Source organism: Chlorocebus sabaeus, chromosome 23, assembly GCF_047675955.1.
Source record: "Chlorocebus sabaeus isolate Y175 chromosome 23, mChlSab1.0.hap1, whole genome shotgun sequence".
NCBI classification, from domain to species: domain Eukaryota; kingdom Metazoa; phylum Chordata; class Mammalia; order Primates; family Cercopithecidae; genus Chlorocebus; species Chlorocebus sabaeus.
In genome coordinates this window covers 50,038,061-50,057,873 of record NC_132926.1, presented here as the reverse complement: position 1 = coordinate 50,057,873, position 19,813 = coordinate 50,038,061, and the positions used below count along the sequence as shown (strand labels likewise).

Below are 19,813 nucleotides of genomic sequence, written 5' to 3'. Positions count from 1 at the left end.
GATGTGAAGGTGAAGACCTATCTGACTGTATGAGCACTATGGCTCTGCACTGTCCCTGACCGAGTACCAAGAGGACAGCTGGCCCCGCCATAACTGGGCCCTGTGCTGTCCTCCCTGATCCCATCAGCAAGTGTTCAGAAGCAAGGCAGGTGGCAGAGGAGAGAAGGTGTTAAACTGGTAGGAAGAGAAACCAACGCTCAGAGCGAAATGGCTCAGCAGAGTGCTGTGTGCGCTCCCCAGGGGACCAACATCTCCTGCCATGTCACAGATGGCGGCCAGGGAGCCACCCTCACCCACTACAGCCCAAGCGGGTACAGTGGGTCCATCAGGGAGACATGGGAGATGCCCTAGGGTACACAGAAGGAAGGTCTCTGTGAGAAGCACTGGCGAATGGTTGAAAGAGAAGCAGGCCCCAGGGGCCTCCTGCATCCTCCTCTCAGCCACTAAGTGAGGCAGTGTTGGCAGAGCAAATACACAGCCAGCTTGGCTCAGGGGTTCTGCACCTTGCTTGGAACTGAGGAAACTATCAAGGGTGGGCAAGGTGATGGGTGCTGGCATCCCCAATGGGACCCCCTCATGTCACTGCCTAGTAGGACCTGAGGCTAGAGGTACCTACAGGTCTGCCAGCCCAGAGATGGCAGGATGGGCTTGAGGCTGCCCTGTACCATCCACAGGTACCCTCCTCACAGGCCCTTGGCCTTTGGAAGCATGGCTGTGCTTCCAAGAAGGGAAGCAAGGAGAATGCAATAGCAGCTACTCTGCAGCCATGGGATATGAGTCAAACAATTGCTTGACCCCTGAGAGAGGGGAGATCTGCTAAACTCCCAATAAATGGCATTTGTGCTAAACCATAACATCAAAACACCAGAGATGAAGTCAGTTGCAGAGACCGTCAAAAAACTCTTTAGTTAGAATTCCTTCTCCTTCTCTTATGAGCAATGCAAAGTTGAGCCTATCCTTCCTCTCTGAACCTCCACTTCCCCATCTTTAAAATGAGGGCAATACAATTTAGACATATAAAGCCTCTTGCACTGCATCTGGCATGTTTGGAGGACTAAAGAGATGGCTAAAGAATATGCTCATCAAACCAAGAGGACTGCTCAGCCCAGGACACATGAAAAGAGGTCAGGAGCAGGACTGGTTCAAGCACTGGGCACAGGTGATTTGGCCTGGACACTGTGGCCCCACAGGAGTTTATGCTCTGCAGATGGCACAGCAGGCTGAGTCCTGGGAACACTCATCAGCCACCCATAGGCTCTGGGTGAGCCTCTAGCCAAGTGTGGTATTGTCACTGTGCTCCTGAGCTGGAAATCCAGTTTTAATAGGCGCTTCCTTGAGCTGGGTCAGTTATGAGACCATCCTGGAGGAACAACCCACTCCTAGCATATCCATCCAATTCAGCTTCTGCATAATAAAGCAGAGGACAAGCTACGGACCACAGTGGATTCACCAGGGAAAATCACTCTGGAGAAGACTCTGGGTAGGTGACCTGCTGGCCTGGGACATTTACTTCCCTAAGCTGCAGATGGGAAGATAAAATCATAGTCAGGCCTCTCAGATAAATGACTCACTACTTAGTAGAAAATCCAGACATGCTCGCCAGCTCTTAGGGTGGGTTCTGAGCTGATGGACATTTTTCTTAAAGGAGATGAACTGACTCAATGATCTGAGAAGCCAAGGAACAAAAAACTCATGCGTAGCATGAGGGCTCAGCTATATATCCCAAAAGTTTTAAAGGGAACCCTGGAAGGATACCTCATTACCACCAGTCCCTGGTCCTTGGCAGTTGCTCATGGACTCTAAGCTTTGTGTATTGTGGCGTTCGGTGCAATGCTAGAGTTTTTGCAGAGCACAGCCCAGATTAGCCAAGTCATCCACCTGTCCTTCTACCCATCTAGCAGACCCTCACACGGTCCCTATTGTCATCTAGCTCAGAGTTGGGCCTGCCCTCGGTCCCATGGGGAGGACACATGAGGAAATGGGCAGTGCTATGATCAGACATGGGGAGCCAGAAAAGCTGCCTGACACAGATATGAGGGAGTCAGGGCAGGCTTCTGGCAGGAAGTGATATTGATCCTGAGAATGAAAGATAAAGACGAAAGGGTGGCCCGGCAGAGGAAAGTAAATATACAAAGGCTGGAGTTGAAAGAGTACATGGGACACTTAGGGAACAGAATATTCTGTGCAGAAAATAAAGCACTGAGACCACAAAATCTCATACAAAGATCAGTGCTACAAGTCTGTGGGGCTGGCCTCTTGGATATGCTGAGCTTTCAGCAATCACCATATTACCATGGTCCTCAGTGGGAGGAAGAAGGGGACTTGGCCTAAAATTCCGGAATTCCTGATGCCTGGGCAGCCCTTTCCTATGCACTGTACTGTTTGACCCTCACAACAGCTGCAGGTACTCCCTCTAAGGTGGGAGCACAGAGACTCCACTGGAAAAGCCACCTTGTTCAGCAAGCGAGGCACACAGTAAAGAAGTAGTAGAGCATGGACTCAAGCCCAAGACTGCAGTCTCAATGCCAGCCCCTCATGTGGTATGGCCACCCCAGCCCCTGCCAACACTGGGCCCACTCTCACAATCCATCCTTTCCTTTGCATTGGCACTGAGCCCACAGACAACCAGCTCCAGCTGCTTGGAAGAACCCAGGCCCGGGTTCAGGGGCTGGGGGAAGTGCAAGGCCACCAGAGCCTGTGTGAGGGGACAAGCCAGTCAGGCCAGTCATTTGCTATTTTTCGCCAGCCCACATGGGTGGGCTTCTTCCTGGTCTCACATCAAGAACTCACCAACTTCTCCCGGCTGAGTCCTTCTCCTCCTACCTGGGGTGATGGAACGCAGTGCACAAAGGGCTGGGCTGCCCACTCCTCCTTACAACTTCTACTTAGGTGCTCACCCCAAAGGAGGTATTTGCAGCAGTGGCAGCTCCTCTGGCCTTGAGGCTGGGCCTGCACCCCTCCTTGGCTGGGCAGCAACCAGAGGGTCTCATTCTTTCCGGCTTACCAACCTTCTCAGTCAGTCAGAACTGCTTGCATTTACACTGAGGTTCCCTTCAGACCTGGGAGCCACTGCACGGCAGAGTTGTGAGTCCAGGTCCCCTGAGGACATGGGCCTCACAGTCAGCCCAAGCCACCAAGCCTTTGGCATGGGGAGGGCAGAGCCTCAGCCTTGGAGTCTGGTCTCATCTCATTATTTCACAGGGCCTTGGCCTCCTCTGACCTCTACACCTCTCTTTTGACCTGGGGTAGGGCTTGGTGGTCTCTAGGGTCCCAGCTGTGCTGCCTCCTTCCATACCCCAAGAGACTCTCTTGGCTGCAGCAGAGATGTGTATTGTGTGTGTGTCGGGGGCAAGGGGAGTGTGGACAGCACTCAAGGGAATCAGTGGTGCTGGTGTTGCCAGGTGAGTGGCTGTGTTTGTAAATATTCACCTGGCAGGAGGACCCAGGCATGAACAAGCCACTTGACATGAACTAGCCGCCTCCTCCTCTCTTCCTGGAATATCCGACATCTTTTTCTTCAGCACAGACCAGTTCAGAATACCAAGTAGTATCTAAGGCTGAGGAAACTGGAACTTCCTCCCACCTCAGCATGCCTTCTGCTGATTTAGGGCAATCCAGCACGGGAGAGAACAGGAAGAAAAGGGCCCCGGTGGGAAATATGTTGGTTCCAAGGTGGTGGGGTGGCAGAAGCAAAGCCCCAGAGCACAGTCACTGTGGAAATGGCCCTGGGGACCCTGGCATGGCTCCAAGAACCCTCTGCTGGTCCAGCCTCCTAACCTCAATACTCTAGGCTTCACTGTCTAGCTGGATACCCGACCACTCCTCTCTACCCCAATAGCCCCTGGCCTGACAGCCACCACCAAGCAAAGCCCAGTCTCCCATACCACCCTCTCCATAGGTCTCCTTGCTCTAACAGGTGCTTGCGCTGTTACCAAAGTTATTTCCTGATATGTAGATAAGATCATGTCATGCCACTGCTCAAAAATCTTATCTGGCTTCCTATTGCCTTAGGACCAGCGTCCAAACTAATGATCACACTGAGGCTCTCCATGATCCTCAGATTCTTCCCTCCCCTTAGAATCACTCCAGCTTCCTCTGTATCAGTCTCTCTAATAGGGCTTCATATTATGGAGTTCTGGGCCTCTGAAAACCTCTAAGGTCTTCAAAAAGGGTGGAGAAGCTCAAGCCCAGCCACCAAATCATCAAAGAATCTCTTCAACTCCAAGTGAAGAACCCTAAAAGAAAACTACAACCCCTCCCAGGGCCCAGGGACCCTAGCAAACAAGCTTGGGAGAGGGCCCAAAGAGGGTATTCCGGTGCTGAACTGACCTGGGTCCAAATCTTGACTCAGTCTCTTGATAGCTGTGTGGCCTTGGGCAGGTCACTTTGCCCCTCTGGGCCTCATCTCAAACAAGCTCATGGACCAAGAGTGCAGTGCCAGGAATGTAGTAAGGGAAACACTTAGTAGACAGTAAGTAGCTGAAGCAGTTACTCCATCTCTTTGCAAGCCAAAGGGGCTCAAAGACAACTTGCCCAAGTAGATGCATTCACACCCTACCTTTCCAGCAGGCTCCTGGCACTGGGGAGGCGGCTGAGCTCGTCCCACTAGAACCAGCCTCCCTTTACAGGGCCTGTGGGGCCCAGGGAAAGAAGTTACCACATCTTGATCAAAGCACAAAGTGGTGAAGGCCCTGCCCCGAGTCTGCCCTCCTGGGGACAGCCGATGGCAACAGCCGCCTGCTCTGAGAAGCCGGGTGGCGGTAGAGGCGTTAGCAGTGGTGGTGCAGGCTCCCTGGTGGCTGTGGGAGCAGGTCTGGCAGGGACCAGGGCACAGAGCAGTTCTGTAAGGAGTTGCTGGCCCCTCAAGGCCCCCGCCAGCCCCACCCCCATCTGCATGCAGGGCGGTGCTGGCTCAGATCAGCTCAGAGCCAAGCAACCCAGCCTTAACCCTCACCCTGCCAGTGTGCCAGAGCCTCAGCTTGCACCCCCTTGCTTTTCCCCTCACCTCACCCTGTTTGCAGTTCGGAAAGGGAGTTTGCCAGGCGGGTTTCTTAAAAAACAAAGGCTCCTTACACATCCATTTGAGACAACGATTAGGGCCAGACCTTTGCGATGGGCTTGGGACTGCAGTGAGCATGAGTTTATGTGTGTAGAGGGTGGTGGGGGAGTGACAGGAAGTAGTGGGGAGTAGGGGGTGGGGATGCCAGCTCTCTGGCACTGAGAGCGACTGCACCAGCCACCCGGGATATTCTGCTTCCAGCCGCTCCCAGGGGCTGCCTCTGCTCCCCACCCCCACAAGGTCACAGTCACAGTCAATCTACTTGGGAAGAGGAAACAACACAGTTCCAGATAAAACATCTGCTTAGGGATGCTCTGGGGAGTGAGGACACTCTGGACCAAGGATCAGAGCCAGCAGGTGGAAGATAGTGGCTGATCTCCACCACAAGACCCCAGGGCAGCACACCAGCCCTGCTGTCAGGCCTGCACTAAGAGATATTGTTGCCTGGCTTGCACAGGAATGGTCACCCTGAGCCAGAACTCACACCCTTGCCTATTAGGACCAAAGCTGAGCTCTGAAGTCCTGCAGCACCTCTGCCAGACTGAGAGACTGAGGTCCCAGGGACTCCCGGAGGTCTCACTACTGCAAGATCTGTGAGGCTTAGGGCTGTGGGTGGCTACTTCCATAGCATTTTCACTCCTACTTCCAGGCTAACATGCGGCTGAGCACACAAATATGATTACTGCGTATTTTGAATTGGACATTCATTCTGATCATCAGACAGACAGCTAGACTCATGGTGGCACCTGCTAATAAGTAAAAGACAAGTCCAGGCCACAGGACCCAGCTTACCACTGCCCCCAGGCCCTACCCACATCAGGTGCTTCTGGGCAATTATGAGTCTGCCTGCACTGGGCCACTGTCCACCCAAATTTAACCCTGCTCCCTTGCTGCAAGAATGTCCCAGGACAGGACCCAGTGCTCTGAGCTCCCTCTTGAAAGCTGTTTGCCTAATTGCCTGGCAAGTCTGAAGCCCACAGGCTTGCAACACCTTCCCTGGAGCTGATAACGGCTTCCACTACTCACCCTACCATCTGGGTGAGCCATGAGGAGAGCTTCCTGCCTCAGCGACCCTCATCTGGAACTTGGCCCTAGCTTCCCCCAACCTACCCAGATTAAAATGAACAAATATGTGAGGACCCCTGATCAGCCCACAAAGTCACTTCCCCTTTCTTCTAGGCAGGACCCTTACTTTTCTCCAGATATCTTCAGAGATGTTTTTAATACGAAAGCTTCCTTTAATGCTTCTCAAGGCAGTCTCTGGGGCAGGAAATCCAGTGGTCGGTGGGAAATCCCAGAGTGCCAGAGGCATAGAGCTGAGGGAGTAGTTTTGTCCTAGGCAGTGTGCAGCCCAGTCGCCAGGTTAAGAAATGCACAGCCTTCACTGTTACACATGTGCAACCCTGACCTGCAGAGGTGCAAACACAGCAACCCACACTTGCCTAACACCTACCCTCTCCACACAGGGATTCAAGCTTGTCTCTGCTGTGAGAGAGGGGCTTGCTCTCCATTTTCCTCTTGGGTTTTAATTAGATTTGCAGAACCACATAAGACCAGGGCAGAAATAGAGCAAAGAGGCTCCCTGACTTGGGAATTGCCAAGTGAGACCCACTGTGCATCCCCCATGAGACAGAGGTCCAGGATACGATATGGGATTGCCAGGTTACATGGTGGATCACCTGCCAAGCCTCCCCAAGGCGCCTGATCATAGCTCTGATGGTTCAATTAAGCCCCTTGAATGTAGAAAGGCCCAACTAAGGCTGGCTGTGACTGAGCACTTTACAGAGCCACCTGTTGCAACTAGCCCAAGCTCACTGTGAACATGCCTCCCTTTAGCAGCCTCCACCACCCGCTGGCCTCCCCATCTTCATGACAGTACCTATCAAAAATCTCACTTACCCTAAGCCCTGCTCAGGGAATCTGGGTCCACATTCCTGATGCTAACACCAGGAAGCCAGGCACAAACAATGCTTTCAGGAACTTTAAAATATGAATAGCCTTGAGAAGAGAGGAGCAAACAGATACACAGTGTCTTTCACACGCTCTGAGATAAAGGTTGAGCTCACCATGAATCAGGCAGGACAAAGTTCTCAGGGCAAAGAGGGATAGCAGGAGCTAAAACAACAGCAGTGGTCCCTTTGGAAATATTTACAGGGTATGACAACCAGGACTGATGGTGTGGACGAGTTCAGTTCCTTCCACGCCAAGCCCTGGGACAGCAGGCAGGACCCTATGAATACTGACCAGGGCCACAATCACCTCACAGGCAGCGGAACACTCCCTGGCAAGTCCTTCTGTGCAGGAAGCCAAGTCCTGTGGCTGTAACATGATCCTTTGCCTTCCCGGCCATGTCCACGTTAGGACTGCTGGTGTCCTGGCCTCAGGAGCAATGATCCATTTCTGTCACTGGCTCAAACTTAGGACATACTGCAAACTAAGCCTGAACCAGTAAAGGGCATATGGGCTGCTCATGGTGAGGCCATGCACTCAGAGCTCAACTGCAGCTGGCTGGGGTACATGCAGGATGGGTTGCAACCTCTTCCAGCTAGAGGGAAGCTCCTTGAAGTAGGAAGGGTCCTGCCAAGATATGGTTGGGGGTCATTGAGGTGGGGGGAGCAAGAGAGGTATTTGCTTGCCTGCTTGTTCACTTAGGAGCCCTGCTGGTCTCCTGTGGACATGTGCTAGGGGAGATATGCCCAAAAGATAGAACCTGAGACATCCTTAGCCAGGGAGGGAGAGCAAGGAGATGATCCGAGCTGGGTGGGAAAGGGAGGAGAACGAGGCTATAGCAGAGTGGCAGAAGTGTGTTGGTAAGTCACAGGAAGAGCCTGTAAGATGTTGGGGCCCCTGGCAGGAGCCCTCACACAGTGGCGGGAAGGAAGCAGAGGCCTGGCTGCATTGAGGACGGGGGCAAGAAGCTGAGGCTGGCAGGATGGCACTTAGCTGTGGGGAGAAAGGAAAAAGATGGTGATGGGTACTGTATATCTGCCTCATGCCTTCAGAGTCACAGCCCATAAGCTAATGGCACTCAGCCCTGGGGGTTTGGTATGCAAAAGTGTCCCAGGCAAGCTGTGCTCCTCCACCCTTGGCAAAGGGATTGCTGCTGCAGCCGGGATCCTGCATGGCTCCTTCACCTACCATTAAAGAGTCACTGAATGTTTTTGTAGACTAGAAAGTGAGCAAGACAAAAAGAGTTTTGCCTTTGGTTAAGGGTGCATTTTCTGGCAAATCTGGTAAATAGCTGAATATTCTGGCATCCCCATAGTCTGACAAAATTCCTCTTCTGAATGCCACAAGAAGAAACAAATCTGAATTTTCTCCAGTTTAGCAAAAGGCTGTGCTGGTCAACAGGAATCTGCCACCTCCTGAATCTCCGCTCTGGAGGTCAGGCAGCACAGCAGCTGCAGCCTTAAGCTGCCCTCCCTCCAGCAGCAAGCGGTCAAGTTCTGCTGTTGGCCTGTGAGAGCCTACAGTGTCCACAGAGTTAACACTAGACTGGAGCAGCCCAGCCCTCAGTGGGCAGGGAGCACTGGGAACTCAGGCCTCCTTTTCAAGGCCAGGATGAATGGGAAATATGCAAATGGCCATCTCCCAGGAGCTGCAGGGGAGGGCCTGCTGCTGGCAGGAGGGCATCACTCCACTTGGGTCTGTCACATGAAAGGGTTTGTATTCCTGCCGCTGGCCGGCTCCTGGCCAGGCTGGGGCTGTTCTCACCAGAAAACAAAAATGTCTTTCAGACCAAAGCAAAACGAGGCCCCAGCTGGCCCAGGCAGGTCCTCGGGTGTTGTTCACACTGACCTACTGTGAACACCCATCACTGGGGCTCTCACTTTGCACCCACTGGAAGGAACCCACCATCTTTGGAGAGGGAGCTGGGGGCCTCGGTGGCTGCTGAGGAAAGCACTATGTAAGGTCGGGGGGATGGAGGTGGGATCCAGAAAGAGGGTCAGCCCCCTCTGAGGCTCTGTTGGTTTTGTGCTTTTCAAAAATAGTAGTGACTGAGTCTGAAGTAGCACCTCTTTTTTTGTATAAGGAAACTTCAGTCGTTCTCACAGTGTTGATGGTAAACATGGAGAAAGAAATGGGAAGAAAAAAGTGCTGGTACATGAGAAGACCCTGCAGTGCACAGAGAAGACTTTTAAGAATGGAGGCCACGTGTGTCCTCTGCCTGGTGCCCACGGTCCTGCTGCCGCAAGTGCCCTTGAGCTGGGGGTGGGGATGAGGGCGGCCCAGAGCCCTGTGTGTGGGATCAATAGCTTCCAGGACTTGGGCTCCTTCTTCAACCAAGGCTCTATGCCAAGGTCAGGCTTCAATCTTTTTTTTTTTTTTCTTTTTGGCTGACTTTCAGCAGATAAAACACTGCTTCTCTGATACCCCATTGTCACCAGGAGTTGCCCATTAACCACAGCATAGACCTTGTGCCCTGTGGAGCATGGATGCCACTTGGACTCCCACTGTCAGGAGAAATAGCACAGCAAGATCTCAAGCACATATGTGGCCATTGAGCCTGAGAGGACATCTAGAACAAAACCACTTTGGAATTGATTTTAAATTCCAATAGGTGGGTTGGTGGATGCTCCATAGATCTCCTGAAATCCAAGGGAGATATGTCTTGTCAGCCTCTGGGGCCAAAGGAAACTACTATTCGTTTGGGCCACACAGTATCTTCATGAAGCCAAGGTGCCAGGCATGTCTCTGTGAGAGGTCATGGAACTGTCCAGGGAGCAGAAGCAGGAGGCAGAGGAGACAGGACACTTCAGAGTGATCTGGAAAAGTTGGCCCCACAGGTCATAGCCTTCCATATCTGGTCTGCGGCAAGGAGATCAGGGACACATGCACCCAAATCCCCTACCAGCCTACTGGATGGGGGAAGGCCCACCCTCCATTTTCTCTAAACCCTCCCTGCCACCACAGACAGACCTAGGCTTAGGGGAGTTGGCCTGCAGAATATGCATGAGTTGGCTGGGCGTGGTGGCTCACACCTATAATCCCAGCACTTTGGGAGGCTGGGATTTTGAGGTGGGTGGATCACCTAGATCACCTGAGGTCAGGAGATTGAGAACAGCCTGGCCAATGTGGTGAAACCCCGTCTCTACTAAAAATACAAAAAAATTAGCTGGGCTTGGTGGCAGGCACCTGTAATCCCAGCTACATGGGAGGCTGAGGCAGGAGAATCACTTGTACCTAGGAGGCAGAGGTTGCAGTGAGCCGCGATCACGCCACTGCACTCCAGCCTGGGCAACAACAACAAAACTCCATCTCAAAAAAAAAAAGTTTATATATATATATGCATGAGTTGAAGGTGTCCCCAGAGAATCACATCCAGCCCATCTGCTGGAAAGCACTGTCACCATGAACACTGAAGTTCTCCAGCCACTAAGCTAGGTCCTGGGGTCTAGGTGGCTTCATGCAGCATCAGCTCTAGTGGCAGGGCAGAGTGGCCAGAGCTTTCGCCCCTTCCAAAGCAAAGGGGTCACTGCAGGCCTGGATGGGTCTCCACTGAGTCTACTTTCTCCATACTGACAGTTGCCTTCCTCTCACTGGCCAAAAGGCCTTGCCATCCAGCCTCCAGCCAACCTCCCTGTCCAATCTCACTGGCCAGCTCACATCCCACCTTGCTGCTCTCTGTCCCAGCTCTGACTGTCCTTGCTGTGCAGCCTCAGCTGCCCTTTCTATCCAATATCTGGTTGACCTCACTGTCTCTCCCAGTGACATTTCTGCCTATTTATCAAGCAGGATCTGCAGTCAGTGTCTAGAATGGTCTGCCGCAAAGCTAAGGCTGGGACAGGGGTGCATGGGCAGGAGGAGTCCCACAGGGGAGTCTCAGCCCCTACAACAGTCCATGAGTTGGTGGGAAAAGCAGGGCTATGTAGCAGGACTAAGTCTTGATCAGTCACTTGGAATCCACATCCTGCACTGCTAGGCCAGGCTATGCTGAGAGTGAGGTCGGGTCCCAGGCACTGGTCAATAGGGTCTGTCTCAGAGCTGCCCAGTCAACCTGGGCCTGTCTACTCACTCATTTATCCAATAGCTATCAATTACTAAGTCTGTTCCTGGCCCTAATAGGCGCCAGCCCACATTTGCTTATAGCAGGGGCTGAGTACTAAGATGCTGATTGTTCCCTCACTGGTCTGGCTTCCTGCTCTAAATTCCCAGGAGACAGTGATCTTGGAACACAGGCTTAAATGGGCAGATGGCAAATCAGAAGCCATTCCCAACTCCCCTGGACACCCTCTACTAAATACCTGGATTAGGTGCAGGGAGAGGAAGGGTGTCTCTGGGAAGAGCTGGCAAATAGGGTCAGGTGGGACTTCTTGGGATTTGAAATCCTTCCAGCTCTGAGAGTATTGGTTGGGTCTCAGAATAGATAGCTCGGCTTGGCTTGGAATTTCTGTTCCAATCCACTTCTCATCTTCCCATTTCTGCCTGTCCCAGGCCCCAAGATTCACATGAATTAGGAGCTACACAAAGGAAGTAGGCCCAGGAATAACCACGCCTACCACGGATCTTCTGGGGCAGCCGAGCAAATGATGAGGAACCACCCCTGGGTATCCTGAAGGACAACCCCAAGGGCTCAAAGCAGCATCTCATCCACAGCACTCCCCTAACCCCACCAATCTGGGAACCCAGTGGATGGTTAGTGGGAACTCTGGCAAGGTCAACGCAAGGAATGAGGCCATCACACCAGACCATCCAGTGAGGTGAGGACCTTGACTGGGAATTCCTCTCATCTAGGCTTGGCAGAGTGGCCCAAGCTCCCCATCTATCAGGAGACTGGAACCTTGGAGCTCTAAGGAAGCAATAGCCCTCAGAGAAGACTCTCTTCCACAAAACCGGTCACCCAGAAGCTGTGGGTTCACTAGTTCATTCATTCATTCAGTAAACACTTCTGGAGCACCTCCTTCTGTTCCAGGCTGCACTGATTCTCAGCACTCGGGGTTCTCCAGTGAAGGGTAACCTGGCCCTGCCTGCAAGGAGTTTACACCTGCTTTTCCCTACTGCTTCTAACGTATTGGCGTCATCCCCCAGCTGGGCACAAAGCCTGGCATCCTAGCAGGAGCACACTCAAAATCTGTTGTTTACTGATTGACTTGTGGTAATGAAACAGCTTATAAAACGTATTATTAAAATAAATTACTCTCAGGGAATTCTTTATATCATTAGTTTATACAATAAACACTTATGCACCCCGTGTGCCCAACTCTGGATTGGGAACATAGACTTGAGACACCTGGCCCTGCCCTCAAGGAGGCCATGGGACTTGTGGAGGAGGCTTGTGGAACACAGGAATAGTGTCACCTTGGTCATCCACATGCCCAGTTCTACCCATACCTCCTTGACACAACCACTGCACAGAATAAAGCCAAGGCTGCTTGGCCTGTTATCCTAGGCCTGCAGAGTCCAGCTCTGGCAACCTCACTGGCCGAGCAGAATTTGTCCTTCAACTTCATTCAGATTCATTCAGATTCCTATTGCCAATCTTCCCTTACACAAGTCCCTTGGCCTGGAATGCCTTTTCTTTCCCTACTCCCTTTCTGATGTCAGAATCCTGGATCCTCTTTAAGGAAAGCCTAACACGAGTTATTATAATTTTAGCTAACATGGCTGACTGATCATGCCTAGTGGTCCCTTCCTGGACTGAAAGTCTGAGAATGTGGCCTGACTCACAGCTGTTACAAGTTGCTTCACCACTGAACCTCTTTGAGTCTCAGGGCCTCGCCTAGGTAATGGGGATAACAGCCCACAGTGTTGTGGGAGGATGGAAGGAAAGCTCGGAGAATCATAGACAGGGTGCTTGACACATGGTAGGTGCTCAGTGAAACAGCAGCCAAGTCAGCCTGTTTGCAGCAGCTAATCCCATAAAAACACCCCTCCACACACACCTAGTACTTAATGAGTATTTGAGTGCCTACTATGTGCCCAGTGCTAGCTGGATACACAGTGTAGCTTCTGTTATACAAAAGCCTGTAACTTTTGCCCATTTTTACAAACAAGCCAGAGCCTCGTGATCACTCACCCCATGTATGGGACAGTCCTGAGTACCATCTGGGGCTGTAGCTGAGCCACATTCAGCCTTCTGAAGGTCAACCTATGAATCTTTATAATCACAAGGGGCAGAACACCAGCTGGAGGGCATAATGACTGGGTTCTGCTGCCCCCTGGTGTCAGTATGCTCCTACCATACAGGCTGGAGAGCTGTGAGAAGGTGCTGAGGGCAAAATCCTGCTCCATGCTGGTGCACCCTGTACAAATTCAGGCTTCGTTTGTGAGGCATGTCCCCAGCTGGCCACAGAGCCACCTGTTCTGCCTGGAGCTCCACCATCTGTCCCAATTCATAACTGCCATCTCCAAACCCCTGGGGTGGCCCTAGACCTCAAGTCAGTTCTCTACCCTAATGGGAGCCCAGAATGGGGTAAGGGGAGGATCTCATGGGCCTGAACTAAGCCAAAGTATGCAAGTCTACGCTTGCCCTAGGCATCTATAACCAGGAGCATGCCAAACCATTCTTTAGACCAGCAACCTTGTCTCACCCCACCAGGGCCAGCCCCACTTCTCCTAAGGCAAAGACCAGGGGTGGGGGCTTATCTCTTCTCCTTACTGGAGCCCAGCCTCGACTCAAGCCATCCTTGGGCCACATCTATTCTTATCCATAACATCATAATGACCTCCTGTTACCCTCCTGGACTCCACTCTCTTCCTCTTGACTCAGCAGCTAAATGGAGGGCTCTTCTGTCACCCAAATAAAACCTTCTCCAGAATCCTCTCCCACAACCCACATTGCTCAGACACAAGACCCTGAAGACTCAGCCCTCATTGCAGTTTTTCCACAAACTCTGCTGGTTTGGCTTCCTCCACTAGGAACTTGGCCTCCCTATCTCTAACAAATTCCCCTGAATACTGCAGAAGCCCACTCAGAGGTCACTGATGGTTGGGTATATGATGGAACAGATTGGACCCTGCAGCATGGGACTGCCTTAGCCTAGAGGAAGGTGTGCCCTTTTATAAAGTTATCCACCAAGAGTGGGACTTCTTTCTACTTTGCACGAAGGTGCTGTATAGGCAGGCAGAAGCTCCAATCCACTGCTCCCATTGTCCTCTAGGTGTTTATGGCACTGAGGGCATGCTTCCCCAAACCAGACCTAGCATCTGACTCATACTGGACTTATTTTACTTGTCTCCTTGTTTAGTATTCAGCACACAGGTGAGATCTGGACTGGCCCAGGACTCTGCTGGCCTCTCCAGCAGGCAACAGGACAGACACAGCCCAGAGCAGATGGTACCTCCCCCAGACAATCAGCTCCTCCTCCTGGTACATGCCACACCCCCATCCCTGACTTCATGTCATCTCTCCCTGAGGGCCCTTGAGGGAAGCCCTTGCCTGGCCCTACCTGGTCTCCCTAGGGCCAGGTTAGGTGGCAGAAAGCACATAACTCTACTAAAGAGAGACATTGCCTCCTGTTACTGGCTGAGTGGAAGGGATCTGGAAGCTGCCATGGGACCATGGGACCCTGGAGATGACAAGGCAGAGCATGTTCTCAGGTGTGCTCACAGAACTACAGCTCTTAACTCAGGAGTCTCTTCTGCCCCCAGAGAAAGGCTGGGGGCCAAGTGAAGTCTCAAGGAGGATGGACACATAACTTAAAATGCCCCAGCGTTTGTCTGGGGTATTTTATCCAATGAGCACCATAGACCAGCCTCAGCCTCTTGCTTTTTGCATTGAGAAGCTTGGCCTCTGTGGAAGCAGCCACTACCTGCCCCAAGAATCACTCCTGCTTGACGGTTCTGAGGCCTGTATAGTCTCTCAGCAAGGCAGCCCCCAGTTTCCCATTAGAGGAGGCAACTGACCACTTTAGGAAATGCTCCACAAGGAAACAGGACTCCACTTTGAGTCAGTGCCAGCTAAGCCTGCTCACAGACAAGGACCCCACATGGTGAGGGACTTTTTCTCACAGGCTGCTGATGACCCCGGTCACAAGTGGTCCTGCAGCTCCTAGACACCTCCCTGCAGCCACAGAAGACCAAGTCTTCAGAGAGCTGACCTTGGACCCATGGCTGGGTGGGGGCTTCCTGACAGTAGGGCAAAGGGGTCCTGGCAGTGGGGAGAGGTTCTGAGACCATCTATCACGCAGTCATTAAATGTTGGCTGTCACGACCACCATCACCATTATTTTAATTATCCTTGCCCTTTACCTCCAACCCCAGCTCTAGCCCTGTCCTTGCCTGCTGGATGTGCCTCAGGACCAGAGTGCCCCTGTACAGCTGGTCACAGACACTGGCAGACAGAAGGAGCTTAGGGAGCTGAGGGGATTAGGGAGGCTTCACTCACTCCCTCAGCTCAGAGGAAGTGTCCCTGTGGCCTAACTCAAGGCAATGGTAGGGGTGGAGGAAGTGATTACCTGGCCCACCAACCCTCCAGGTTCAAGCTCTTAGCATTGGTTGATCAATTAAAACCTCGAATGGAATCCCAGTCTGCCAGATATCCATGTGACATTAGGCAAGTCAATTGACCTCTGAACTCAGTAAAAAAAGGGATGGTGCCACCAACCTTCTAGGATTTTCCGTGAATATTAAATAACACGTACAAATTCTCAGGTAAGGATTTCAAAAGGGTCAACTTCCTCCCCTTACTTGGCTCATAAAGAGCTTTATTACCACTTCTGATGATGCTGTTTGAATGTGAGATCATAATAAACACTAACATTCATAGAGCATTTGCTGTGGACTAGGACAGGTTTAAGGCCAATTTAAGGATCAAGCACTGCACATAAATTATCAGGCTGAATCTGCACATGGGGGTGGGGGTGGAGGTGGAGATCCTTTAGTGGTATTATATTCTGGAGGACCCCAGGCTCAGAGAGGGGAAGTAGCCGGTGCGGGTAGTAGAACTGGCAGATAAAAGGGCCTGTGGTGAGATTCCAGGTGTGGGTGTATGGGGGAGTTGGGGGAGGTAATTGCGGAGGCGGGATCCAGCAGGGCTCCTCTTAGCCCCCTAAGAAGTGCAGTGATGAGGCTGACTCCTGTGAGGTGGAGGGGAGGGGTCTGGAAACAGTGGAGACACAGCAGCCCTGGGCAGAGCAGAGGAGTCAGGTGAATCCTACTTTACAGAAATCTTGTACTCTGAAGGACAGGCAGGGAGGGGTCGTGAGGAAGCCCCTCGCTGGGATCAGGAAGCCCAGGTCAGTCCGGGTTACATAGCTGACCTGCTGTGGGACCTCGGGGACCAATACCCTGGGTTCCTGGTCCCAGGAGATGGACAAGGACGCAATGTCTGTCCCTGGCCTTGGCTCAGGGCCTAATCTGATCCGCGGATGGTCTTTGCCATCAGGGAAGGGGGACGCAAGAACTTGGCGGGGGTTTATAGTGGGTTGCAGTGAGCAAGCCCCCTATCTCCCTCCGCAGACCCAGGTGCTCCCCAAACCCGGCCCGGAGCCCGCGAGAACTGGGGGCGGAGGGTGTACCTAGGCGGCCCTGGGGACCTTGACGGGACAGCTCAGCAGCCGGGGATGGGGGCTTGGCGGCCGCGGAGATGTAACACCCCCACCTCAGGCGAAGACCTCATAGCCTGCGGGAGATGGGAGTTCGGGACGCGGACAGGACGGGCACTTACCTACGAACAGCCAGAGGGAGCCCCCCGATACGAGGAAGAAGGTCAGCATGGCGGTCAGCGGGGCCCGGCCCGGCCTCCCCGGCCCGCAGCCCCGCAGCCCAGCAGCCCCAGCAGTAGCCGCGCCGCCGCCGCTGCCGGGTATTTTTAGCCCCCGCCCTCCGGCTCCGCAGCTCCCGCCTCCCCGCGCCGCTGCGGAGACGGCTCAAGGGGGAGGGCGCAGCGCACGCTCGCACCCGAGCCTTACTCCCTGCCCAGCAACTGGGCCAGGTCTGGGGCTTGCCCCGCGCTGACCACCGTGTCGGAACCGCCGAGCTCCCGGGCGGGGGAGGGGCCCGGCCGCAGAGCGAACCAGCCCTCTCCGGTCCCGCTCCCCAACGTCAGTACCTGGCGTTCTGGGAAACCGGCTGGAAGGGGGAGCATGGGCGACGAGCGCTAGAGCGTGACATTGAGCCCACCCCGCCGCCACCCACCCCATCAACGAGCGACCCTGCCCCCGCGCGACTGGCAGCCTGGGTTTTATGGCTGGGCAGGCTCGAATGGCAGCTGGGTCGCGGTTACCTGTCCTAGGAGGTGCACACTCCTGTGGGCCGGTGCCCGTTGACACCAACGCCCCCTAGAACCCGAGTTTGCAGACATGGGGAGCCTCCGGGTGCCACCTCTGCAAACCAGTGAGGAGAGGGAGTGGCAAGGGTTCATCTAGGCTCTGACAAATCGGGCAGCTAGACCAGATAGTGCTCAGATCATCTGGGGACGCACGAGTTCAGGTCTGAGGCTACACAAGGTCACAGGAGACTCAGTGTGGTCACAGGCTGCCATATGTGTTCACCAGTAGTAACATGGTCACAGGCAGCCACATGGAATCACAGGTGTCTCGTAAGGAAACAATCATGGTCTTCATACACAACTGTATGTGGCACACGAGGTCTCAAGAAGCCCCTCATAGTCACAATGAATGGCCATATAGCCACACACAGTCACAGATGGCCACACTGCTGGGCTGAGGACTTGGACACCTGTTTCAGTGTCTGCGATTGAAAGGAGGAAGCCCAGTTGCACATTTTCTGAAATAATAAGGGTAGGCATCCTGGTGGGCACCCCATGAACATCTATACCTCCATGCAAGATCACCTCCTCCCAATGCCCTTGCTTGTTTTCCTCAAGCATGCAGAGCCCACCAGGACTCCAGCACCGAGGACAGCGCTCAGGCAGCCTGGCCTTCTCTATATGCAGCCCTCCCAGGCCAGGCACTGGCTAAGCCACAGCCCAGGAGGAAGAGGATAGAAAACCAGAGAGCAGAAGTCAGGAAGCAGAGAGTGGAAGAGCACGAGATCTCTTCAGGCCCACTAGAGACCATCAGCTATGAGTGCAAGTGTGCTCACAACTCAACAGCTGGGTGTGAGTGTGTGGGGACCTGTATCTGTAGTACGAGTACATGGCATGTATGTGCCCAGGCCTGTATGTACCTTGTAGTGGTGCAAGTGTGCAGATGTGTGCCTCTGAGTCACTTCCAATCTTTACAATAGGATCTTACACCTTCTCCATCACAGGATCTGGACTCCTGGGAGAGCTGCTCCAGCTTGAACTCAGCCACAGCCTGGCAGGGACTTTGCTGGGATCTCAAGCTTGGCAGGGCTCCTCCAAGAGGGTGTGACAGAGGCTGTGTGGCAGGACTCCTCCCAGCAAGTAACATGGCTTTCAGAATCCCCCCACCCCTGCACTCCCACTGATAGCAGAGTAACTGGGGATCTGCTGGTACTAAGGAGAAGACCCAGGAGAACCAGAAGGCTGGGCAGAAAGAACATATCTCCCCAGACCAGATTGGCCTAGGGAGGTGGTCAGGTAATTTCCCCATAGGCCAGGGGGCCAACAGAGCATTTCTTCACAGAGAAGGGGGCCAGGAGCCAGGCTGCTAGCCTCAGGCCTCTGCAGCACGCAGCTGCAGGAGCACTCCAGGCACTATGCGGCTCTGGCAGCCTCCTCTTCAGAGTGATGTCATGGGACACATTTAGCTTGGCCTCCAGCAGGATGTCGCATCCTGTTACTCTCCCTACAGATGTCTCTGCTACTTGTGAATATTTTAATTCAAAAACCAGTACTGGAGCTGTGACTGATTCTAGCTTAGCCAAGTATTTTTCTGTTTTCCTCTGAGCATGGCTTGGTTTCCCCTGAGGGATGGGGACAGAAAGGCCCTAGCCTGGTTGTGGGATCATGGCCAGGTCTCTCTCCTCTCTAGGCCTATTCCTTCCACTGAGTAATGGGACTTGTTCTTTCCTGTCCTGAGTTCCCAAGGTCTTCTTCCTTCTCTGTGAGTCTCCATCTGTGAACCATCTGCAGGCATGGGTAGACACTGTGACTCAGGCCCTAGACTGCATGGGTGTGGCATCCATGGAACCCAGGGCCCAGAAATGCCCAGGCCAGGCTGGGGAGCCCTTAGATATCCCTCTTAGTCCTTAGACAGCAAATCCAGCCACCATAGTGGCCAGCCATGTTCATACACATCTCCTCCCAGACCAGCATCTCTGAGAGGGCTGGCAGATAGGAGCCTAATCATCTATTTGCAGCCCTGGCACGGGGTCTGGCCCAAAGAATGCAGAGGATATTATCCCATTTGACAGAACAGAAGACACTGATGTCAGGAAAGGCAAACAACTGTCTTAGGTCACACAGCAGTTCTGGGTTCCTGACTCCCATTTATTCATTTTTCATTCATTCTCTTCTACATTTTGATAGTTTCCCAAGTTGCAAGTGTCTCTGGTAGAATCCAGAAAACTCACTTTTCCAGCTTCCTTTGCAGCTAGGAGTGGATAAGTGACTTAGACTGTACCAATGAAACATTCTCATGAGCCTTTGATATAAAGGCCAGAAATGAGTGAGAGAAAGTCATGCACATGGCATCTACCTTGCTGGCACAAGGGTAGTAACAGAAGCCATGGATGGTAGATGATTCTGGGAGTCATTTCAGAAACTGAAATTTGAGCCTGTTTCTTGAACTGCCCCCAAAGTTGAGCCTTTTAGAAGTGAACATATTCTTTAATGTACTCTTTTTCTGATTAAAATAGTCCAGACTTTGTTTAGTCAGTTTGGAGCCAAGAACTCAAACTGATCCACTCACCATCCCACTGCTGAAGGTCTTTCCTGCCCTCCAG

General features: G+C 52.9%; 1 protein-coding gene across 8 annotated transcripts in view; it reads right to left on the bottom strand.

Moving 5' to 3' along the window:
• Positions 1-17,351, bottom strand: part of ACSL6 (acyl-CoA synthetase long chain family member 6) — a 59,340-nt gene extending 41,989 nt beyond the window's left edge. For 2 of the 8 annotated variants that reach the window (XM_038008221.2, XM_038008235.2), the window contains exon 1: positions 16,668-16,958. In XM_038008221.2, the coding sequence (XP_037864149.1) occupies positions 16,668-16,716 (49 nt within the window). In that variant the 5' untranslated portion in view covers positions 16,717-16,958. Of the gene's footprint in view, positions 1-4,558; positions 4,839-16,667; positions 16,961-17,225 lie in introns of those variants that run through there. The other 6 variants (XM_073010709.1, XM_038008231.2, XM_073010710.1 and 3 more) reach the window with 5 other exon arrangements.
• Between the last annotated feature and the right edge of the window lie 2,462 nt (positions 17,352-19,813).